The sequence below is a fragment of the Numida meleagris genome, chromosome 19 (genome assembly GCF_002078875.1).
Source record: "Numida meleagris isolate 19003 breed g44 Domestic line chromosome 19, NumMel1.0, whole genome shotgun sequence".
Classification (NCBI taxonomy): Eukaryota; Metazoa; Chordata; class Aves; order Galliformes; family Numididae; genus Numida; species Numida meleagris.
The window spans coordinates 10,147,508-10,168,679 of NC_034427.1; the positions used below are offsets into that span (position 1 = coordinate 10,147,508).

Below are 21,172 nucleotides of genomic sequence, written 5' to 3' on the forward strand. Positions count from 1 at the left end.
CTTTGTTCTGCTGCGTGCAGCCTCGCCCCGCTGCACCGCGCCGATAGGATCTGCCCGGCCCCGCACAATGGAAACTGCCGCGGCACCCGGCCAGGGCCCGTCCTCAGCTCTCCTTGGGCTCTGCTCCTGCAGCATCGCTGTGTCGCGCTGATGCTTGCTGCTGGCTTTGTGCATTTCTGTACAGCTGCGTTCCTCACTGTCACTCTTTACAGACGCAACAGAAATCCATTTGAAGGTCAGTCTTAGCAAAACTGATGCTTTTCAGCTTTCCCCAAGTTACTTTTTTTTTTTTTTTTTGGTTAAAAAAATCATTTTCCAACGCTGCATGTGAAACATCGTTGAGCACTGCAAATCCCACAGCTCCTCAGGGTGGGGAGATTCAATTCCCTCCCACCCCACGGCCCCATCAGCCCCCGGTGCAACCCATGTGCTGCAGAAACTCTGACAGCTCCCCCAAAAGAAGGTTTCCTACGAGCATGGGGATCCCCCGGGCCACCACTGTGGGCACCTTTTTAAGGCAGAGAGGGGAAAAGCAGTGCCCAGGTGAGTGCCCTGGGCCAGGGAGGGAAGCAGCCGCTGGGGAAGGCAGCGGTGACGTGGTGCTGTATAAATCAGCAGCGTGGCAGCTGGGTGTTGCTGGCGGAGATGCAGGGGGTGCCCGCTGCTGGGATGCGATGGCCACGAGGAAAAGGTGTGTCCAGATGGCAGCGAACTTGATATAAGGGCGGCTGCTGGCACCAAAACGGAGCGGGCAGGAGTCGGGTGCTGCGCAGAACCGGGCTGAGAGGGCATCTCCCAGTGCAGGTGACAGAAGGGCTGCGTCTCACAGCACTGTCCCTGTCCTTCTGCACTGCTCACGCTGCTGCCTCCCCCGCTGCAGGACAGGATGAAGCCGCTGAAGCTTTTCGGAATGGTTTTCTTCTGTGGGCTGCTCTCATCCACTCAGGGTGTCCTGTCCGGCCTGTCCTGTGCCATCAGTCCCAGGGGCATGCAGCAAGGTAATGGGAGCAATGGTGGTCCCGTGGGGCCGGTACGTGGCATAACCCTGACTGCCATCACTGTGTGGTTCCTCGGGGCTGCGGGAGCCATCGCTGGGTTTGCAGGGAGGGGAGACCTTCCACCTCCAGGACAGGGGTGGCATTCTGCCCCAAAAGGCCATGCAGAACTTTAGGATTCTGGATCCTTTCCTCTCCTCTTGGTCTTTGTTTTCGTTTCCCTGTTATAGCAGCTGATTTTTTTGCCAGCAACCGTGGTGAAGCTTAGCAGCCATCTCCACAACACAAGCCTGGCTTGCTTCTTGTGGCTTCTGTTCCAAAAACAAACCAAAGGGAAGCAAAACCAACGCCCTCTGGTAGCAGGCAGCAAGCAGTGGGCTGCAGCTGTGCCATGCTCCTGCCGAACCCACCGAGGGCTGCTTTGTTATCCAGCATTACAAAACATCACCCCTCCCTATTTGCCTGAGTGGACCCTGGGAACGGCTCACACAGGAGTTTGGGGAGAGGTGGGACCTCACGCGGAGCTGTTTTGCAGTGCTGTCCAGTGCCATCATTCAGAGCGGGCTCTTCCAGAAGGAACTGCAGGGCATGACGCTGCCGAACTTCAGGGGTGACGGGGGTCTGCTGAACTCCCGCACCATCATCACGGGGTGAGCGGGGTGTGAGTGCTGGCTCGGAGCACTGCAGGGGTTGGGCATTGCAGGCTGCTCCCTGGCAGCGCTCGGCCCTCGGGCTGTGCTGTCATTTTGTGATGGCTGCTTGCTGGTTTTTGCAGGCTGCACCTGGAGAGGTCCTGGCTGCCCACGCTGTCGGTGGCACTGGTGCCCGGGGCCGGGATGCAGTTGCTCATCAACGTGCACTTGGATCTCAGTGGCAACTGGTGAGTGTGCACAGCTCCACAGTGCTGCCGGGTGCACGGGTGTCCCACCACACAGCGCTTTGCGTCCTGCGTGGGTTCGCCTATGATAAATCCACAGGCAGCAGAGGATGGCTCATGGCCTTTGCCACAAATTAGTGCAGATGGAGGCTTTGCTGAGCGTCTCTGGTGAGTGGAACAGATTCCAACTCTCAGCCTCTCATTTGCTTCTTTCAGCTTGGTTGGCCTTCTCTCCGAGATAATACTTATCTCCCTGGAGGTGACCATTACCTCAAGCATCAAATGCCCAAATTTTGAGTCGGGTGCAGTCCATGTCATTGTTGATGACTGTTTCTGCATTGTTGGTACTGTAAAGATCAAGCTGCTCTCTGGGTAAGCGCTCGTGGGTTGATATTTTCCATTGTCCTGTGCTTTATCCCATGATCTGGACTGGCTGCCAGCGCTGCGCCAGCAGAGCAAGGGAAGAGATTCCTTTCCTGCTGCCAAGGCTGGTTCCTCAATGGAAAATTGGCTGTTGGAAGATGAGGGTTGACCTGCCCTGTTTGCCCATGGGCACGTGAATGATGACGTTTAGCATTAATTCCAGTGCAGTTTTCTTGGACCTAGGTAGTGAACTGATATCCAAGAGATACTAAACTGAAGGTGGGGGGGTGTTGCAGGAAAGCAGCCCCACAGACATGCCCTCCTCCAGTCTCAGCCTTTGGCTGCTGTAGCAGAAACATGTTGGGTGTTTGATCCATCGGTCTGATCTCTGCGGGGCTGTGTGATCCCATGCAAGTGCCCCCTCTGCAGCTCAGCCCCATTCAATTCCTAGCAGAAGGAACTTGCTGACTTCCTGCGTTGATGAATGCCACTTTTCAATTGATGGCTGGGAAATATTTCCTTTAGCTGGTTTTGAATGGCTCACTTTTCAGATGGACTGAATTTCTCCTAATTAATTTTTTTTTTGCATTGAATATTTTGGCACCATGCATTTTATTTCCATTAGTGATGGTTTGGAAGGCTTTGTCTGAGGAAACTGCCCACCTGCTCCAGGGCTCATACACTGGGTCTTAGCAGGGTGAAGGTGATGTGTGCAGGAGGGGAGCTGCTGAGGATAGGGTGGGTATGTGCATGCCCAGGTGGTTTGTGGTGGATCCTCAGATGCGTCTGCAGGCAGAACTCTCCCATAAATATCATGCTGCACAACGAGTCCGTGCCACATGTGGATTGAAGCACTGCTGTGTGTTCGAGCTCAGTAGTCCAGAAATGTATTGATTCTCAAGCTGAATGTCTCTGCAGTGCCTGCAGGCAGCGTGTAACCCAGAGCCATCTATTTAGCAGCAGTGAGGGAATGCTTCACAGCAGATTTCTCCTCTTGTTATTCCACATGTAAATTGTTTGTTTCCCATAACTAACATGGAATTCACAACAGCTTCACCTCCCCTTAACTACAGCACTGATTTAAATACCAGAGGGAGATGGCCAAGCTCAGTATATGCTGTGAGAAACTCGTTCCTTGCCCACAGCGATGTCTGCACACCCCGAGTGCTGCAGCCATGAGCCCAACCCTCCCCCCATGAGGCACACATCCCTTCTGCTGGTGGTGCTGGGAGGGACACCTGGGGCTGGAGCCGTGTGGACAGTGAAGGTCTTCTGCTCTGCTGCAGTGCCTGGGAGTTGTTGGCTTTTGGCTCTCATACATTCTCTTTTGTTTTTTTTTTCCCCACCTTTCCAGCTTACTGCCTCTATCAGTGCATGACGTTGTGCTCGGCCATCTGACAGCAACTCTGCCTGGTTTGGTAAGCCCAAACTCTGCCCTTCTCCCGTAGCTGAAATGCAGAAATACTGGGGATACCACACTGCAGGGCTGTAGCGAGCTGCAGCATGCTCCCGTGGTGGCAATGTGCAGTGTGGGCAGCCTGGCTGCTGCTGCTGCTGCACTTTGCCTGCAGTGTCCCCTGGAGCCCGTGTAGGCTCCAGGGAAACTCCATCACCCCAAGCCCATCCCAGTGCCTGCTGGCTGCCCCAAGGCTTCGTGCTGTGTGGCTCGGTGCCATCGGGGCTGCCAGGGCACCCATGAGCCGCCCTGTGCTGTCTTCTACTGCAGCTGTGTCCAGTGATAGATATTGTCTTCAACATGGTGAACATCCAGCTCCTGAGCACTGTGGATGGTAGGTCCCGGTGGAAGCTGCTTGCCGTGCTCCTGTGGCGGGATGCGCGCGGTCCCATGCTGCTACCCTGCTGCACTGGGGTTCTAAATGCTCCGAAGGCAGAGATTGACTCTGAATGAGAGCATCTCAGGGCCTCGGATTTCAGCTCCAAACTTTGGGCTATATCCTCAGCTCAGATCCCACAGAGTTTAATTTGGGGACGTTTTGCCTCTGTTGAGTGGCAGCAGTTTTACAGAGCACCCCGGAGATGTGGGTGCTTGGGGTGTGCTGCTCCCTCTGGCCGGGACCTGGGGCCGGGAGGAGCCGTGCATTCCCTGACCTTCACGGATGGTTTCCACATGCAGTGGTGATCCCAATTGGCCAGAAGGGGACGGTTCACTACCACCTGGCCGGCCAGCCATTCATCTCCGGTTCGTCCCTGATAATGGATTTAGATGTAAGTTAACCCTGGATATCGGTACCCGGTGCACCCTGGGCTTCTTTCAGCACAACCAAACAAGGGCCGTGCTGATGAGCTGTTCTGGGAACTCCAGCTAAATGTGCCAGCCCCTATCCTACCCCATCACCAGGTGACCGGGTGCTCCCTTTGGCTCTATTAGCAAACTTGCTGCATTCTGCCCACGTTGTTTGCAAGCTGCTTGGGAGGAGCAGTTGCCACTCCCCTTGCACTGCCTGAGTCTGTGGTGCAGCTTTTTCCCATCAGCTCCTTTCACGCGCTAAATCTGGAGGGAACAGCCCTGCACGCAGTGTGGGACCGCGTTGCCATTTGCTCGCAGGGCACGGTGCAGCAGAGGGGAGGTGGCATCATCCCCCACGACTCGTACTCCTCCGCCTTGCCCCCGCTGCTGGACGGGTTGATACTCATCGCCCTGCGCCAGGGCTTCCTCAGCATCCTGGTGGCCGTGATGCTCCAGCTCCAGCCGCACACCTTCCCCTGCTCGCCGGAAGCTGTGAGTGCCGCAGTGCTGTGTTGCACATCACCAGCCTCTCCTGCTGCTGGTGGCTCTCACCTGAATGAGTGACCGGCACTGCCCTACACTGGGGGGGCTTGGGACCGGCCTGGGAATGTGCACCAAGCGGCTGGGAACAGGGAATGGGGAGCGGGTGGGCGGTGCTGGGACCTGCAGAACGCCCACCTGGGCTGTGTGCTTCTCTCCCTGCAGTTCTCCGGGGCCAACCAGATGAGAGATGCCATCATAGCCCTTTTTCCCACTGGGGTGAGTGACTTTGGCTGGTGCAAGGGCTTGGGTAAGATTTGGGTAAGTCTTCCTGGGTCCGAGGCCACCTACACAATGCACCTGGGCGTGCACCTGGGCCATCTCTGATCCTCTGCTCCTTCCTCCTGGCCTTGGGGATGGAGCTGGTGCGCAGCAGCACAGCTTGGTGCTCTTCTCCTGCATGTGACCAGCTGCAGTCAACCTCCTCCAGTGCCCCTGTGTCTTCCCTTGTGGTTCACTGGGCTGGAAACTGCCCAGTGTCTCCCCACTGCTGCACGCTGTGGGTGCCTTGTGATGCTGCAGCCCCCGGTGCCTGTCTGCAGCCTCGTGGTTCTATTTCTCTCTCCTGTCTGGATTTGGTCTCCACACTTGTGTAAATCTGGGCTCGTCCAAGGTCTGTGTGACCTATGGGGAGCCCCACAGAGCTGTGGGGCTGTGTGGGTCCGTGGGCTGGGTGCGGGCAGCCACCTTTGTGTCCTCCATCCCTGCAGTGCACCAGCTGCCCTGCAGCCAGTCCTCTGAGCATCCGCGTGGAGTGTGAGGGGAACCCCCACCTCGTCTTGGAACCCAACAAAGCCACCATCAAACTGCCAGCCCTGCTCCAGGTGTTCGTTAATCGCCCGGATGGGTCCATCACCAGCCTGCTGTTCCTGAAGGCAGTAAGTGGGACACGAGGCACCCGGGCTGCCAGCAGAGATGGGGCTGCGGCATGGGCTGACCGTCTCACTGTCTGCTTGCAGGCCCTCAGTCTGAACGTCCGCCTGTCGATTGCCAGGGGCAGCCTGGTGCTGGGCTTATCCCTGGGCAGGTAGCCTGTTCCTCCCGTGGTGCCCAGCCTGGGGCTCTGCTGGAACTCAGGGTGCGGGGTCAGGGGAGTGGGGACACAGTATGGCAGGAAGGGACCACTGGTCCCAGGGGAAGCGCATCCTACCGGGATGCCCTGAGCAAGGTGGAAGCAATGGGAACGGGGCACAGTGAGGGAGTTCAGCCCCGTTCCAGGCTGCTGGAAGCCTCTCCTAGGCAATGTTGGCTCTGGAGCTGCTGTCTCTGGGGATTTTCCAATATCTGTGACCCCTCGATTTCCCAAATCAGAGAATTCCACACCTGATTGATGGCACAAAGTGGAGGAGTATTGCTCATCACAGCGGTAGGAGAGTTTTAGGAGCGCGGAAGGAAATCTGTGTCCATCTTATAACCAGGAGAGATGAGGCGGTCTGAAAAACTGTAACAGTGTCAGCTTGACTTTGATCCTGGGCAGCACTTCCAAGTGCCTCGTATTGGACATGAGTGATAAAGGAGCAAAGGAAAATGCTATCGTTAGTGCCAGTCAAGGCATGATTAAAGATTGGGAAGCATTTCTTACAGCGTGAGGTCTGAGGAATTCAAGCCATTTAACTTGTCAAAGAGTTAGATTTAGAAGCAACATTGGCACAGCCCATATGCAGTGATACAGACAATGGGAATGCATCAAAGGGCTTTTAATTCAATAGACAAAGGTATAACAAGATTCAATGGAAGCAGAAAAGAGAAACTCAAAGTGGAAATAAAGCAGAGGTTTTAGCTATGGAGATAGCAGTGTGATTGCAATGATAGATTGGGAGCTCTAGCAAATTCTCCAGAGCTCATGATCCTTATGTTTGGGCTGGGTGCTTTTTCTAGAAGCTCTGCTCTCAGCTAAACAGAAACTGATTCCTTTTCTAAGGTGAACAGCTACTTGGGCACAGGGGAGGAGGGGGAAGCCAAGAGCTTGTGTGTGCACTGTGGTGGTGCTGTTTCATTCAAGCCAGTGAAAATTAAGATTTTAACGTTGATTTATTGTTTTTCTTTTGCTCTTTTCTTCAGCAGTCTTGCAAGCGTGGCAGTGCCTGCTTTTTATGTCAGGACACTGCGGTCCCTTTAGGGACGAGGCTCACAGAAGTCCTTTGCCCATGGGCTGAGGAACGCAGTGCTGGGGGGTGTGGGGGCTGGGGGCCAAGCTCCTGCTGCTGACCCACTGTCTGACATGCCGTTGGCTTTTCCTTTCTGCAGCGTTTCCCTCATCTTGAAGGCATCCGAAATTGGCATCAGTGATGTAAGTCCCCCACCAGGAGGGCCCTTCCCACGGGGTGTGGAGCCCGTGTGCTGGGGGGCACAGTGCCGGGGGTCTGAGCTGTCAGCTGTGGCTCTGCATGCTGTGGCAATTATTTTGCTGCTTTTTATTACTATTATTATTATTATGCCTTTTCTAATAATGCAAATGCGAAGCCTGAAGTCTCTGTTTACTCAACCCTGCTTTGGGTTAAGCTCACACTGAGCTCCGGCTGAAATGTTACCCCTAGAACCCTTCCCAAAGGAAGCACCAAGTACAAACTGAGAAAGAAAAGTAGATTTCCTTAAAGAACAGGCCGTGTGCTGAGCCGAGCTCGCTGCTGCCGCGTGCGCTGCTCACGGTGCTGTTCCATCTCTGCCTCAGATCTCCAGCCTGAAGCCGCACTTCATTAATCTGCTGGTGGAGGCGTACCTGCCACCTCTCAATGGTAAGGGGCCTGGGGCAGCCCTGAGATTTGGAGCACTTTGGTCGAGGAGAGGGGGTGGTGTGTATGTGGCAGGGGGGGCTGCTGCGTCCACGCTGAGGCTGCAGCTGGATGCCCACCAGCCAACTCCCAGCACTGGGGCTGCGTGTCCCTGCACTGGGTCAGGCTCTGTCTGTCTCACAGCTGCTGCAGAAAATGGGATACCCCTGCCGCAAGTGTTTGGCTTTCCCCTGGAAAGGGCGAACTTCCAGATCTTGAAGGTGAGTGTTGGACGTGGCTCCGCCCTCCTGGAGGCGTTGGTGTGAGTTAGGTTGCTGGGGTTGTTTCTGGCACGTGGGTCCTGATGTGGCATGCTCCCACACAAAGTGCCCTGAGTCACATCAAACTCTAAGCCCTGCAGGGGAGGACCTGGGTCAACCTGGTGCCAACAAGGTGACCAGGAGCCAGCAGTGCATCCTTGTGGCCAAGAAGGCCAATGGTGGCCAACAGGGGGACCATGAGGCAGCAGCGTGCACTGGTGGCCAAGAAGAGGCTGGGCAGTGACGTGGCCCTGTTACTCTGCAGGGAGTGTTGCTGATCCGCTTGTGAGATGTGCAGGGTGCTGGCAGCTCTGGGCACAGCCCTGGGAAGAAAGAGGGAGGAGGTCCGGCCAGAATGGAGCGTTGGGACCAACGTTATCTTCTTTCCTTTCCTAAATGTACGTCAAGATTCTTGGTAATATTTAAGGCACTTCAAATTAAACTGGCTCACATGGTACTGAGACGCTTGCATAAGCCGACACCAGATAGGCAGCTCTGTGTACAAATATTTATTTAGAGAAATTAGGGTGAATTAGAAGTCACGGTTGTAGAAGTGACATGTGTGATGCTGCAGCTGAATTGTTAAATTCCTTGAATATTTGGTCTTTGGGAAAGTTGTTGTCAATGTAATGAAGAAGTGAACTTTTTGCATGTGGCTCTCCATGTGGATGGCACCATCCGTGTTGAGAAAAGTCCAAAGCGCCGAGCAGGAGCTCGGGATACATTTGTCATTAATTCCTTTAGTAATAAACATTCTTTCTTTTTCAGTGCTCAGAAGGTTTTTGATGCTCTCAGGGGTGCCCCTCTGTGCCTCCTCCTGGAGGATCTGGTCCCTCTGTGACAGTGCTATGTTGGGGTTCGGTTTGAAATCTTCCATCCCAAATTCCTAAGAACAACATTCTTGGATTGCTGGTGGCTCCTGCTGTTGGGTAACCCATTGCTAAAACACATGTAGAAATCAGAATGAAACTGAATTTCTGAACTGGCAGACACTGGGTCCTGTGTCAGCCAGGGTGCCCTGGGGCTGGATGAGCTCTGTGTACCCATGTCCCAACCTGGCACTGTGGGTCTGGCAGTGCCAGCCCGGTGCCAGGAGGGGCTCAGGGCACAGTGACCCTGGCTGCCAAGCAAATAAATGCTCTTCCTACTGCAGCTTATTCCTCTTGGGAAGCTAGGTTAAGATATATTAGTCAAAGAATAATGGTTGCAGCTCTACCAGCAAACTTTTATTAGGAACAGTTCCTGCTATTGCCAACCTCGGGCATTAAAATCATTAGTCAGGTCCCCAGGACGGGCATAGAAACCTTCAGGTTTTTTCACTCCCTGCAATAAATCAAACCGGCTTGTTTTGTTTCCTTTCCTATCCCCGAGTCTCTGAAATATGAGGTTTTCAAGTGCTTTTCAGCTGCTCCAAAGGCTGGAAATGATGTGGACAGGGAAAGCAGATGGATGTGTAATTAACACAGCTCCGTGGGCTGGGTGCTGAGTGCACAGCGAGCGGTGCGGGCACTCCTCCTGGACAGCACATGGGGACCCTATCCCCACCCCTGGCACTGGTGGCACTGTGGTGCAGGGTCCGCTGGGTGCTGCTGTCCACCCGCTCTGCTACAGCTTTGCCAGAAGCATGTTTTTGGAAGCACGACCGGCTTCCAGGCTAATATTAGAAACCATTGTACAGATGAACCGTGATTTTTTCTTTTTTCTTCTTTCTGGCCCGGCTCGCCAGCTTTTTGGTTCCCATAGTAACACTAGAAGTGGAGGAAAAGCCATGAAGTGTCTGTGGTGGGTAGGGGTGACACTGTGCCGCATAGGGCTGCCTCCTGTCCACAGGAATTAGTGGAATTTTGACGCTCCCTTGGTGAAATCTGAGGGCTGGGCATTTGTCCCGGCGCTCAGTGAGATGGAATTCATCCATCTTTTGGTGCATTGAGGGGAAAATAGTCGATACCGTACAGGAGAATGCAATATTAAAGGGAAATGTTTAATTAAAGCACGGAACATTGTTACAATCCATCCTCCTTGTGCACCAAAAACGCCAAGATCAGGGTGGGAAGAGGAGGACTCTAGTGCAATGCCATTGTCATCCTAAATGTGAGAAAGTGTTGCTTTACTAAAGAAATAAGATTCTTCACGTTTTGCGCGGTGAAAATCCACAAAGCGGAGCAGTCTTCCACTGCTTTCACCCAAATGTTGAGGCAGGTTCAGGCCGTGGTGCTCTGCAGCTTCAGGTTGCATGGGACCAGGACGTAATCCTAGAGACAGAGGGGAGCAGGCAGGGGCAGAGCACGCCCTGCTCCTCCTGGTGCACACTTTTGGCTTGTGCTAATGTGGTTTGTGAGGGATGCCCATGGAAAGCAAGGGAGCATGGTTCTGGGAGGAGAGGGCTCAGACTAGCTGTAGAGCTGGGAGGGAAGCCTTGCTCCTCTTTAAATCATCTATAGCAGGAGCTGCTTAAATGCCTTCTTGCAGGGAGCACTTTGAATGCGCTGCTCCTTACCTTGTGGATCACAACGCTGACGTCGGTGTAGGTGAAGCGGGACAGGTGCGGCAGGTGTACGCCTTCCCTCAGCACATCTGGGAGGAGAAATGGGGAAAGCAGACGGGGAAGTTCCAGCGGAGCGCTGCCCCGTGCCCAGCGCTGCCTGCAGGACGTGCCCGCCGCTCACCGTCCATCCACGCCGGCACCTGCTGGCAGACGGGGGCCAGGAACAGCTCCTCCAGCAGTGCAGCCTGCAGGGAGAAACAGGGAAGAGTCAGTTCCAAAGGGAGAGGGAAGAGGCTGGGGCTGGCCTAGCCCTGGTGCCCGTGGTGCGAGGTGGCTGAGAATGGCTGGGCTCAGTGCAGCATAGTTAGGGGGCCTGGACATGCTCCATTTCCTGGGGGTGCTTGAGGAACCTACCGGCACCAAGCCCACATCAGAAGCAGCCAGGCTGAGCTCAGCATCCCTGCAAAACAAAAGGCAGCACAGGTGTTGCTCAGCAGCCCTTTGGTTGGGTCGCTGGGCAGTTTTCTTGAGGCACCTGGGCTTGGTGACAGGCAGAGGCTCACACACTGGGCAGTGCCCGGCCAGCAGCACCCTGCAGCCAGGCACCTCCCACCAGGCAGCGGCGCTGCCTCTGCCCTGCACACAGCAGCACGGAGCTGGGGGAGCCCAGGGCTGCAATGAGAATTTGCTACGGGTCGTAGGATGCTCAGTGTGATGCGCAGCAACTGGGCACTTTCTTTTCTTCTCTCACCACTTCCTTTGGGCTAGAGCTACCTCTGCATGGCCAAGCTATCAGAGCTAGGGAATGCCTCGGACCGCTCTGCCTCTCCCATCCCATGCTATGGCTGTGCTGTGTCGCCTGATAGGCTGCACAGCACAGCCAGGCTTGTTACTCTATCACTGCTGTGGAGATCATCATCCGTGTGTCAGACACGCTGAGCTGCAGTCCTGCGGTCACATCCTGCGAGGACAACAGGGTCAGAGTGAGCAAACGGTGTCACTCCGGCTCAGAATGCTGGGATGCAGTGAAGCTGTCTGTGTGCTGCCCCTGCGAGGCACTGCACGCATCCTGCTCATGCAGGAGACCCATGTCACGGGGCACTGTGCCCACTGCAGTGCTCACTCACCGCGCTCACACTCAGGAAGCTCTGGACATCAGGTGAGCCCGCCCCGATGTGAACAGAGAGGAAGAGCTTCAGAGCTGCCCGGCCTTCCTCCAGCACCACCCGAGGAGAGCTTCGGAGTGCGGCGCTCAGCATGATGGGCAGGTCCTCGGGGTACAGGGAGCCCACCTATGGGGAAGTGTTTCCAGCCCGGCTGCCCAACAGTGTGGGGAGGGCAGTGGGGCATTGCCCCATGGCTGCAGGACACAGCCACGCACCTGAGGGATCTTCTGTGCCAGCGTGGTGGTGGTCAGCATGCTCTGGAAGCAAAGCGCAGCCCTTCAGCTGAGGTAAGAGCCCAGGGGGGGATGCGGTGCGGCTCCAGGGTGCTCAAGGGACATGGCTCCTTGGGGTGGGGGCACAGCAATTGCTGTCAGTGTGTCCTTCCCTCCTCCCTCCCCTGCTACTCACGGGGATGGTCATGTTGAAGGCTCCAGCCCTCTCCAGGGTGAAGTAGAGGCTGGTGTAGAAGTGCTCGGAGAAAGCCAGGATGAGGTGGGAATTGCTGGTGCTCACCAGCTCGGGCATGCTGAAGGGCACGGGGCTGACTGGCACAGGGACAGCTTCTCCCGCCACCTGGAATGACGTCTGCAGGGACACCGGGAGGGGAAGAAGGGCTGGGGTGCTCGGAGCATGCTGCAGGCACTCAGCAGCTGCTTGCCCAGGGCAGAGGCGCAGCGTGCAGCAGGGAGGTGGGTGCTGCAGAGCCCTGCCTCACCTGCAGGGACAGGGCGATGCCCTGCTTGGAGAACACGGGGGCAGCCAGCGGCAGGTACTGGAGCTGGCAGCTGGGGGTGACGGGGAACGGCGCTGCAGAGTGAGCAGAGGGACACTCAGAGGGGAGCAGAGGTGGAAGGCTGTGCCCGTGGCCCTCCTGGGTTTCCCAGAGGAATGCAATTCAGAGGGGGAGAGTAGGATTCATTTCTCATGTTGTTCTGCCCGCCCCACTCCCAGATTTCTGGTGCCCGGAGCTGCCGAGCTGCTCACCTGTCAGTGAGACCAGCTGCTCGTTTGGGAAAAGGAGCAACTTGGAGACGCCCAGGCAAAGCTACAGGATAAAGAACAAACCCAGAGAGGTGGGAGATGAATGCAGGGGCTGCCAGCACCATCCCTGGGTGTATCTGCTGCAGACCTTGCAGACCTTTTCTCCTGCTGCCTCCTGTCCGTGCAGATGTTCTCTTACCTTATCGACATCCACCTCCTTGTCCAGGATGGATCTGGAGGACTTGCTGGATGAAAGCAGCAGAATGGAGGAGGTTAGGCAGTGCCAGCTCGGCCAAGGGACCCAAAAAGCATTCAGAGACATCGTTATCACTACTTTCTGTCATCTGTTAAACTGTGACTACAGTTTGGAAACCAGAAATACTGAAGACGTGCCGCTAGTCTTGTACTAAAAATGTTCCTGCTCAGTGCTTGGAAACTTCTGCTCCCTTCTGAGAGAATGAAACCCTATTATGAGAGAGGTGAGGACAATGCTGCAAACAGAACAAAGCTTCCGCCTTGAAGCTAAAGTGTTTCTGTTAACCTTTGTAACCTTTCAGGTCAGCAATCAGCTCTTGGTCCTTCCTGCACAGCATTGCTTGTTGCTCTGTGTCTTTTCCCCTATTCACCCAACCCCATGCCCAAGGAAACCCAGGGCCGACCTTTCTTCCTTCCTGGTGCTCTGTGCCCGCACGGTGGGTCTGCAGGCAGAGGTCAGCAGCCGCAGGTTGCCATCGGGGCCCAGGTCCACGTGGAGGTCAGCCTGGATGGAGAGCCTGGCCGGCTTGGGCACGGCACTGCGGGGGGAGGCAGAGCTGGGGCTGCCCTGTGGTGCAGAGCTGTGCTGTTGCCCCACTGCCCCACACCACGGGTGGACGTGACTCACAGCAGGGGTGCGATGCCCAGCTCCACCTCGATGCCCAGCCGCAGCTCGGCCTCTGGGATGAGCGTCAGCTGCAGGTCAACCACTTTTACAGAGGTAATTCGGTCCCTGCTCGAGGAAATGTGGGTGTAAGGAGCCCTGTGCTGCTCCTGCCCCAGGGTCTATGGGATTGGTGCACTGCACCTGAGGGTGGCACCAGGGCCGATGCCATCAGATCCCAAAGGAGGAGCCAGGAGCTTGCTTCCATATAGACGTTTTAAACTGTAGTGTCAATTCCCAGGACAATTTTTGCTTTTATTTCTTATGATATTCCAGGTGCTCTGGCAAAACCCCCACGTGAAGCAGCAAAGCCCTGGGTGAGGCAGAGCCAGGCCCTCACCTGCTGGGGTCTGTGGAGCCAAGGAACAGGTCTGAGGCTCTCAGGGCCATCAGGTCCCATCTGAGGGCCACCTCTGCATGCGGCTTCGAGATTTCAGCAACTGCAAAATAGAGCAGACACCTTGTGAGATGCTCCCAAGCCTGCGATCCCATGCACAGGGATGGATGGTCTGAAATCTGCCCCAGTAGTGCACTCCCCCCTCTTCCTAAACCCCTCTATTTCCAAACGATGGCTGAAAACGATCCAATTCCCGGTGCAGCAGTATCAATGCGCTGTCCCACTGCATGGCTGGAAGGTGTCCCCCCCCCTGCCCCATTGCAGGCTGGGGGACACGTACTTACGGTAGCTCAATCCCAGGGGGGTGAGGATGCCCCCACAGTCGGGTGCCCTGGTGGTCTGCACAGGGTCCAGGAGGGCCAGGAGGGCACCCAGGGTGCAGAGCAGGGGCATGGCGCTGCCTGCGGGAGGGGGATGTGAAAAGCATTTTGGAATTGCTGGTGCACTGTAGGTTGTGATGCCCTCCACGCAACACGAGAACAACTCGTGTCTGTGTCAGCCTTGGCAGGGGAGGGCCTCCGCTCAGCGCCGACGCTCTGAGACCACCCAGGTACGCGCTCCCATCACTCTCACTGCGTGAACGCAACTTTACCTTTCCTGTTTGCTTCTCCCATCCTCCCGGGTCCGTCTGTGTCTTGCTGTGGCTGCAAAAAGGACTTGTGGTGGCTTTATATATCTGCCTAACTGGGGCTGGTGGGGGGCAGAAATTGGCAGAGAGGGCAGGAGGGGGCGTGCCGGGCGGCGGCGCTTTGTTTTCTGTGCCATTTTTATTGTTTCCCATAGACCTGATGACATTGGCCATCGTCCCAGCAGGGTGACATATGGAGCAGCAGGTGCTCGGGCAGCTTGCCTCCATTGTGGGGCTACTGAGAGCACAAAGAAAGGTCCCAGCTCCCAACTTGGAGGCACAACTGCTGCCGGAGGGGCTGCTCAGCCTTGTTGCAGCATCGGTAATCCCAGCAGCACTGGAGATGCATTTGCAGTGTTACCATCATCTAGAGGGGCACAAGTGCGTGGGGCTGAGCTGATGGGACAGAAGGGTGCTGCAGTGCTTGGATGTGGGTGTTCTGCTCTTCAAGAGCTGCTCTGGACCTGGCGGTCCCCGTGGAGGCTTAATGAGATGTCAGCTTCCAGCAGTGACTGAGCGAGTGACTGGCACGAAGGTGTGATGGGCTCCTCAATGGGAGTCATCTATAAATCCTACACTCCCGTTAGATGAGATGTAAATCTCCCTGTCTGCGCTTAGAGCCACTGAGTATATCACGGCGGGAGGTAACGACAGATTAAGCCCCGTGACATGTTTTATATGGAGATGAAGAGAAGAAATAAATTCCGTGGTGCTGCAGGATCCCAGCAGGGTGGGCTCTGGGTGACATGGGGCAGCCACAGCGCTGCCTGGGGTTCCCCCCGCTGCCCCCAGCTCCTCCACTGGCACTTGCAGGAGTTCCATGGATCTGGGGAGCAGGTGGCTCATCCCAAGGGACACTCACACCCCATCTGTGTCCCCAGAGGCAGAATTCATCGTCAGCAGATCGGTTTTTCTCTTTCAGATGCCACACGTGAAGCTCTGTGGGCCCCTTCTGAGTGTTGAGCAATAGGGTCAGGAGCTCCACCCCACAGCTGCGGCGCCGGCGCTTACCCCAACCTTCAGCTTACTAGTGAAATAATTTGTGTTGGAAGGTGGACGAAACACGGAGGGATTAGCTTTATATCACAGTAAAGTACATCACATTACCCAGCTCCTTAATCCGTTGTTTTCTCCTCTTTCTCAGCCAGGGCTCTGCATATAAGGGCTGGTGGGAGCTGCCTCCAGCTGATTGCCTCTTTGTGTCCCTTCAGCCTCCGGAGCTGGACGCACGCTGGTGCCAGCTGTGACCATGCTGTGGTGCCTTTTGCTGCTCGGGGGCTGCCTGGCTGCATCACCAAGGGCTGGGGGTTCAGGGGCTGTCCTCAGGATGGATGTCAGAACCATCGGCCACGGTAAGTCAGAGCAGGGGTGTGTGCCTGCTGCAGCAGGGGTGTGCTACCAACCCTGTTCTACGGGGGTGATGAGTTCTCTCTGCTCCAGCATTGTCTCCCCACCCCCCACCCTGGGGCATCTGTGCTAAACCCCTTCTGCGAATGTTCCAGCGATCTCCACCGCACTGAACGAGAGCGATGTTCTCCAGAAGCTGGGAGAGGGAGCGACAAAAAAAAAGGCAGATACGAAACCCATCAAAGGCATCTCCGGGTGAGTGATGCTCAGCAGCCTTTCACCGGGAGCCTGAATCTGGAAATCGCAAAATAAAAGCAGAAGGTTTGGAAGTGTCAGCCCGGAGGCAGAAACAAATCACTCCCCGCTAACAAGCGTGATATTGAAGGCGGTGATTTTCTGCATGGCTGTGTCTGCAAAGGGGAAACTATAACTTTAAGGCAACAAAGCGTGCCGGCTCCTGCTTCCAGCTGGCGGGGGGGTTGGTTGCTGTCCGGCTGTACCCCCCTCCCTGAGCTTTTCCTCTCTTTTCCCCCAGGCTGAAGGTGATGGAGCTCCGTGCCACGGAGGTAGCGCTGCAGCTCTCGCCCGCTGTGGGGATCTCCATGGATGTGCTGGTCCAGATGACCCTCAAGGGGAAAAGGTGGGAGAATGGTACACATGGGGGCTGCCGGCCATCAGGGGAAGGTTATCCCATGGTAATGATGCTCTGTCCTGTGCAGATTCATAGGAGGAAAAATGGAGATCCCGGTGGCCGCCAACCTGAGCGCCAGCAGCCGGATGGTGCGGGACATGCAGGGCTGTCCCCGGCTCAGCACCGGACGCTGCCACGTGGCACTGCTCTGCAGCTGGACCAACGTGCCCCCCCGGTGAGGGGGGGCAGTGCCTGGGAATGGGGTTCTACAGAGCTCGAGCTCTTTTCACTACAAATATTCATTTATTGAAGGCCCTGTTTTTTTCCCACTATGAAACCCCAACTGTTTTACAGTTGAATCCAGGCTGGCCCTATCTGTGTCATCCCATGCAGCACCCATTTTTGGCCAAAGTCCTTGTGGAAGTGCTGTGCTGCTTTCAGGCTTGTTTAAAGCCAAAAGATGGCATTCCTGAGAAAAGTTTTCTATATGGGGAAATACCTTCTGCTGCACACCAGGCATGCTTTGGCCTAATCCATGCCAGCTGGGTGTCCTTATCACCTGACTTCCTGGCATTTCGGTCTGCAGTCAGCACGCATTGCCTCGTGGCCATGCTGGCTGATGGTGTGTTCTCTCTGCCCAGCATGCTGCCCCTGGTCGTGAGCACCCTCCAGAAAGCGCTGCGCGACTTGGTGAGTACTGCTCGGTGCTGCACAGCATCTCCTTGGTGGACTCCTGTGCCTGCTCTGCTGCTCACTGCTTTTATGGCAGGGAGCAGATCAGCTGGTGGGTGTGGGATGGGATGCTGCATTTGGGCATAACTCAGCCAAGGTGAGCCTGCCTGGGTAATTAGGAGCAGAGAATGCCAGTGTCTTGGGGCAGGAGCTGTGCAAGCCTGACTGCCATGGAGCTGTGCTCCACCCTGGAGCTGCCATGCACGGTGCTCTCACAGCTCTCTTCTCACCCTCCAGCTGTGTCCAGCCATGGACATGGTGCTCGACCTCGTGAACGCAAAGTTTGCCACCATGATGTGTAAGTTGGCACCTGTCCACCCCTCCACTCACCTGTCCACCTCTCTACCTATGCCCACCCCACCCACTGAGCCCTTGTGTTCTTCCCACCCCCACACCTGGGTCAGACCAGGATCAGCCCTTGGTGGGGCCAAGTGTGTGCCCCTGTTCAGGCGTGGGAGTGCATGGCATCACCTGGCATGGCCGGCACTGGCAGGGAGGGAGCAGCCTGGAGCTGCTGTGGTGCTGCTAGCACAGCTCTTCTGAGCCCCCCCTCACCTCCCTGCAGATGCTATCCCTCTTGGGAATGCTGGGATGCTCCAATATGCCCTCCTGAATCCCCCCACGGTGACAGAAGCATTCATCCAGCTGGAGCTGAAGGTAAGATGCACTCAGTGCCCTGTGCATGCCCCAAATGCAGACCCTGCAAGTGGACCTGTGCTGACGTGGCTCTGTCTGTGGGCCCTTTCAGACCATTCTCCGCAGCAAGGAGGGAGAGGAGGTTGCCCTGCCCACAGACCTGCCACCTCTCACTTCCTTCCCCCCAAAGAGGGAAGCTACCACCCAGCTTGTGCTGGCTGCGAGCTTCCTGAATGCTGAGCTCTCTGTCATGCAGGCATCCTTTGGCCTGAACATCACCAATGGCATGGTGGGGTAACCATGCCATTCTGCAGCCCCTCCCCACATTGATCCCCCCAGCTGTGTGTTTTATGTCCCTCTGACACTTCCTCAACAGGTTCTGGGGCTTCTCCCGCTGGTGACCACAATGCTGGGAGCCCTCATCCCTGAGGTGGGTGTACTTTGTGCAGTCCTGCTGCTCTCTGGCCATCTCAGGCCATTGATGGTGAGGGCCAGTTTGGTGCTTTTTGTGTTGTATTAGCAAAAGTGGTATGAATAACACTGATGAGCAGTGAGGACCATGTTGTCCAGTCACCATGGACTTTGGTGAATGGTCCTGATGCTCAGCAGTCACCAGTACAATCCCCAGGGCAGAGAACTGGGAAGCAATAGGAATGTCACCCTCTGCTTGGTTTTCCCCAGATCTCCAGCATGCTGCCTCCATCCCGGCCGGTGGTGATTGAAATGCAAGAGGCGCAACCACCGCTGGTGACAATAACCCCAGAGAAAAGCACCGTGCACCTCTACAGCACTGCCGAGTTCTGGGCTTCCACTCCTGGCTCTGCTCCTGAATCCCTCTTTGTCCTGGATGTGGTGAGCTGAACGCTTTGGCAGCGCTGGTGGGATGTGGTCACCCCTGCAGCAGGGCAGCAGGAGGTGTGGGGCGAGGGGCAGGGGCTGGACCCGCTTGCATGCACACATATCCCACTGGGGACCCGCTCCCCTTTTCTCCCTGCAGCACTCTGAGCTGGGTGTACGGTTTGCTGTCGCTGAAGAGAGGCTGCAGTTCTCCCTGATGCTGCACAGGTAACAGCACAGGTCTGTCTGCCCAGTGCCACCACCAGCAAAAGGACAATGCTGCAGAGGGGCCATGCTGCAGAGGGACAATGCTGCTGGAGAGCAGTGCATCTCACACCTTGTTGGTGCACTTCCATCTCTCCATGTGGATTTTAAGTGGTTGATACTAGCAGCTATTTCAAAAGAAAGACAAATGTTCAGCATGTCAGAGTGCAGCCAAACTAAAACCTATGGGGGTCTTGGAGGTGTGTGAGCTGAGGCCCGGGGGTGATGCCGGGCAGGGCAGTGGGTGCACTGTGCTCAGAGTGGGGTGAGCAGTGACCCCATGCTCCTGTCCCCGCAGCCTGTCCCAGGTGGCCGTGGTGAATTCCTCCATTGGTGCATTCAATGTGAGTCCTGGGGGTGTGGGCATGGCTCTGCTCTGTGGGTCTGAACGCTGCTGGGCTTGAGGAGGATTCCATCCCCGGAGCCCGGCCCCCTTTCTTTCATTATGAATAACTAAAGAAAGCCAAATTGAATGCTGAAGATGAAAATTTCAAGGGAAGATGTTGTAAACGATAAATGAACTGCCACAACCATTTGCCCGCGAGCACAAACGCTCAGACCCTTCTCCCTGCTCGCAATGCAATCAGCGTGTGCATTCCTGGGAGGTCTGGGCCATAAATGACAGCTGAGCTCTGGGCTGCCCAGCACCGCGTGTGCTGGGTGCTCAAGCGCCCAAATCCTGCTCCCATCCCATCACAGCAGCAGAGCCACACGGGGGGGTTGGGGGGTGGTGAGCAGGGTCTGTCCTTCTGCACGGGGCTGGGTGGTGAGGAGGAGGCACTGGGTACCCACAGTGCTGCAGGTGTGGGGAAGGAGAGCCTTTTCTGGCAGCTTGCACTGAAATTTAGAACTTCTCAAATGTTCCCATTCATCTTGGGGTTGCAGGGGGGCCTGTGCAATTTTCCCGTGATTTGAGGCCGCACTGGGTGAATTAATGGAGGGGAGCCTGACAGGTGTGGCTGCCGGCGTTCGGAAAGATGGGCTGCGTCCATCACCCCTCTGTGTTCCAGGTGCTGTCGCTGAGAGGAGCCCTGGCAGACATTATTCATGTGGCTTACGTGCCATCCATCAACAGTAAGCATGCTACGGCTTCATCGGAGGGCTCGCATTCTGCACAGGGAAAACGGTCCTCATTTCTTTGCCTACAGCCTGTTGTTATCTGCTTTTGGAAACGGCATTGGCTGGCTGGCCTTGCCCTCGGGGGCAGGGAGTGATGGCTCCCTACTGGGCAGATATCCCATGGCAAAGCACTGTTAAAGCAGCCTGCCATAGAACATCCTTTTATCTGCTGAACTCCTATGGAATGTGTGTCAAGGGACAGGACCTCATTTGTGCCATTGTACCCAACCCAGCCAGCACCACCTGCTGATGCCTGGGTCTGGTCCCCACCTCCCACCCCTGACACCCCCTCCCCACCTCTTGCAGGAGCACTGCGAGGAGGGGTCCCGCTGCCCCCGCTGCTGGGCGCCCCGTACCAGCACGTGGAGCTCAGGCAGATGCAGGTAGGCACAGCGTGGGGAGCCGGGAACCCCAGGCAGCTGAGCCCTCATCCTCCACACCCACTGCCATGGAGTGATGGAACTCTGCCTGTTGCTTTTTCTCTTTAACCCACAGGATGGGCTGGTGCTGGACGTGCCCGTGGCAGAGCACTGATGAATGAGGAGGGACGGCTGCACCCGGAGGGTGGGAGGGGGCTGCGCTCCTGGGGGCTCCTTCCTCTCCCCTCGGCTTTTCAATTTTTCAGCTCTCTGAGCTAAAATAAAGAGAGCTGGTAGCCCAGTGATGGACTCTGGTGCTGCGTGTTGGATATTAGGGGAAATTTCTTCTCCAAAAGAGTGGTGATGCTCTGGCACAGGCTGCTCGGGGAGGTGGGTGCTCACCGTCCCTGGAGGTGCTCCAGAGCTGTGGAGATGTGGCACTTTGGGACACAGTCAGTGGGCACGGTGGGGCAGGTTGCAGTGTGTTTTAGTATTTCAGGAGCACCTCCTGCCACGGCCATCAGCTGCAGTGCAGGTATCGATCCCGAGCGTATCGCTCACTTATTGCTGGATAATTACATGTCATTAGTAGGTCAATAAACAGCTTCGATCCCCAT

The 21,172-nt window shown here is 56.1% G+C and overlaps 3 protein-coding genes across 29 annotated transcripts; 2 read left to right on the forward strand and 1 right to left on the reverse strand.

Annotated features, from left to right (window-relative positions):
• On the forward strand, positions 645-8,831 carry LOC110408044 (BPI fold-containing family B member 4-like). Its single transcript, XM_021416412.1, has 16 exons — positions 645-804; positions 881-998; positions 1,531-1,645; positions 1,771-1,875; positions 2,089-2,244; positions 3,590-3,653; positions 3,962-4,025; positions 4,370-4,461; positions 4,802-4,975; positions 5,189-5,242; positions 5,734-5,901; positions 5,983-6,050; positions 7,271-7,313; positions 7,695-7,758; positions 7,939-8,015; positions 8,320-8,831. Exons 2-16 carry the CDS (start codon positions 887-889, stop codon positions 8,341-8,343), a joined length of 1,380 nt encoding a protein of 459 aa, XP_021272087.1. The 5' UTR covers positions 645-804; positions 881-886; the 3' UTR covers positions 8,344-8,831.
• BPIFB2 (BPI fold containing family B member 2) lies at positions 10,015-14,733 on the reverse strand. 6 transcript variants are annotated; one of them, XM_021416388.1, is made up of 17 exons: positions 14,595-14,733; positions 14,287-14,403; positions 13,946-14,045; positions 13,750-13,827; positions 13,570-13,674; positions 13,346-13,480; positions 12,886-12,931; positions 12,690-12,750; positions 12,421-12,512; positions 12,114-12,290; positions 11,921-11,962; positions 11,667-11,831; positions 11,433-11,500; positions 10,954-10,999; positions 10,721-10,784; positions 10,552-10,628; positions 10,015-10,306 (listed from the first exon to the last, which is right to left on the reverse strand). In XM_021416388.1, exons 1-17 carry the CDS (start codon positions 14,614-14,616, stop codon positions 10,256-10,258), a joined length of 1,446 nt encoding a protein of 481 aa, XP_021272063.1. In that variant the 5' UTR covers positions 14,617-14,733; the 3' UTR covers positions 10,015-10,255. The 6 variants fall into 6 exon arrangements, with proteins under 6 accessions (XP_021272063.1, XP_021272065.1, XP_021272059.1 ...); XM_021416390.1 differs by lacking the exon at positions 13,750-13,827; XM_021416384.1 differs by having other exon boundaries at positions 10,721-10,999.
• Positions 11,820-21,171, forward strand: LOC110408041 (BPI fold-containing family B member 6-like). Of its 22 annotated transcripts, none has more exons than XM_021416401.1 (20): positions 11,820-11,992; positions 12,657-12,778; positions 12,913-12,958; positions 13,051-13,165; positions 13,330-15,723; positions 15,842-15,982; positions 16,071-16,232; positions 16,513-16,617; positions 16,697-16,843; positions 16,963-17,298; positions 17,578-17,638; positions 17,906-17,997; positions 18,089-18,265; positions 18,353-18,460; positions 18,658-18,828; positions 18,974-19,041; positions 19,376-19,421; positions 20,088-20,151; positions 20,503-20,579; positions 20,692-20,860. In XM_021416401.1, exons 6-20 carry the CDS (start codon positions 15,962-15,964, stop codon positions 20,728-20,730), a joined length of 1,674 nt encoding a protein of 557 aa, XP_021272076.1. In that variant the 5' UTR covers positions 11,820-11,992; positions 12,657-12,778; positions 12,913-12,958; positions 13,051-13,165; positions 13,330-15,723; positions 15,842-15,961; the 3' UTR covers positions 20,731-20,860. The 22 variants fall into 22 exon arrangements, 20 of the variants coding, with proteins under 20 accessions (XP_021272076.1, XP_021272080.1, XP_021272074.1 ...); XM_021416405.1 differs by having other exon boundaries at positions 13,882-15,723; XM_021416399.1 differs by having other exon boundaries at positions 12,874-12,958; positions 13,051-15,723.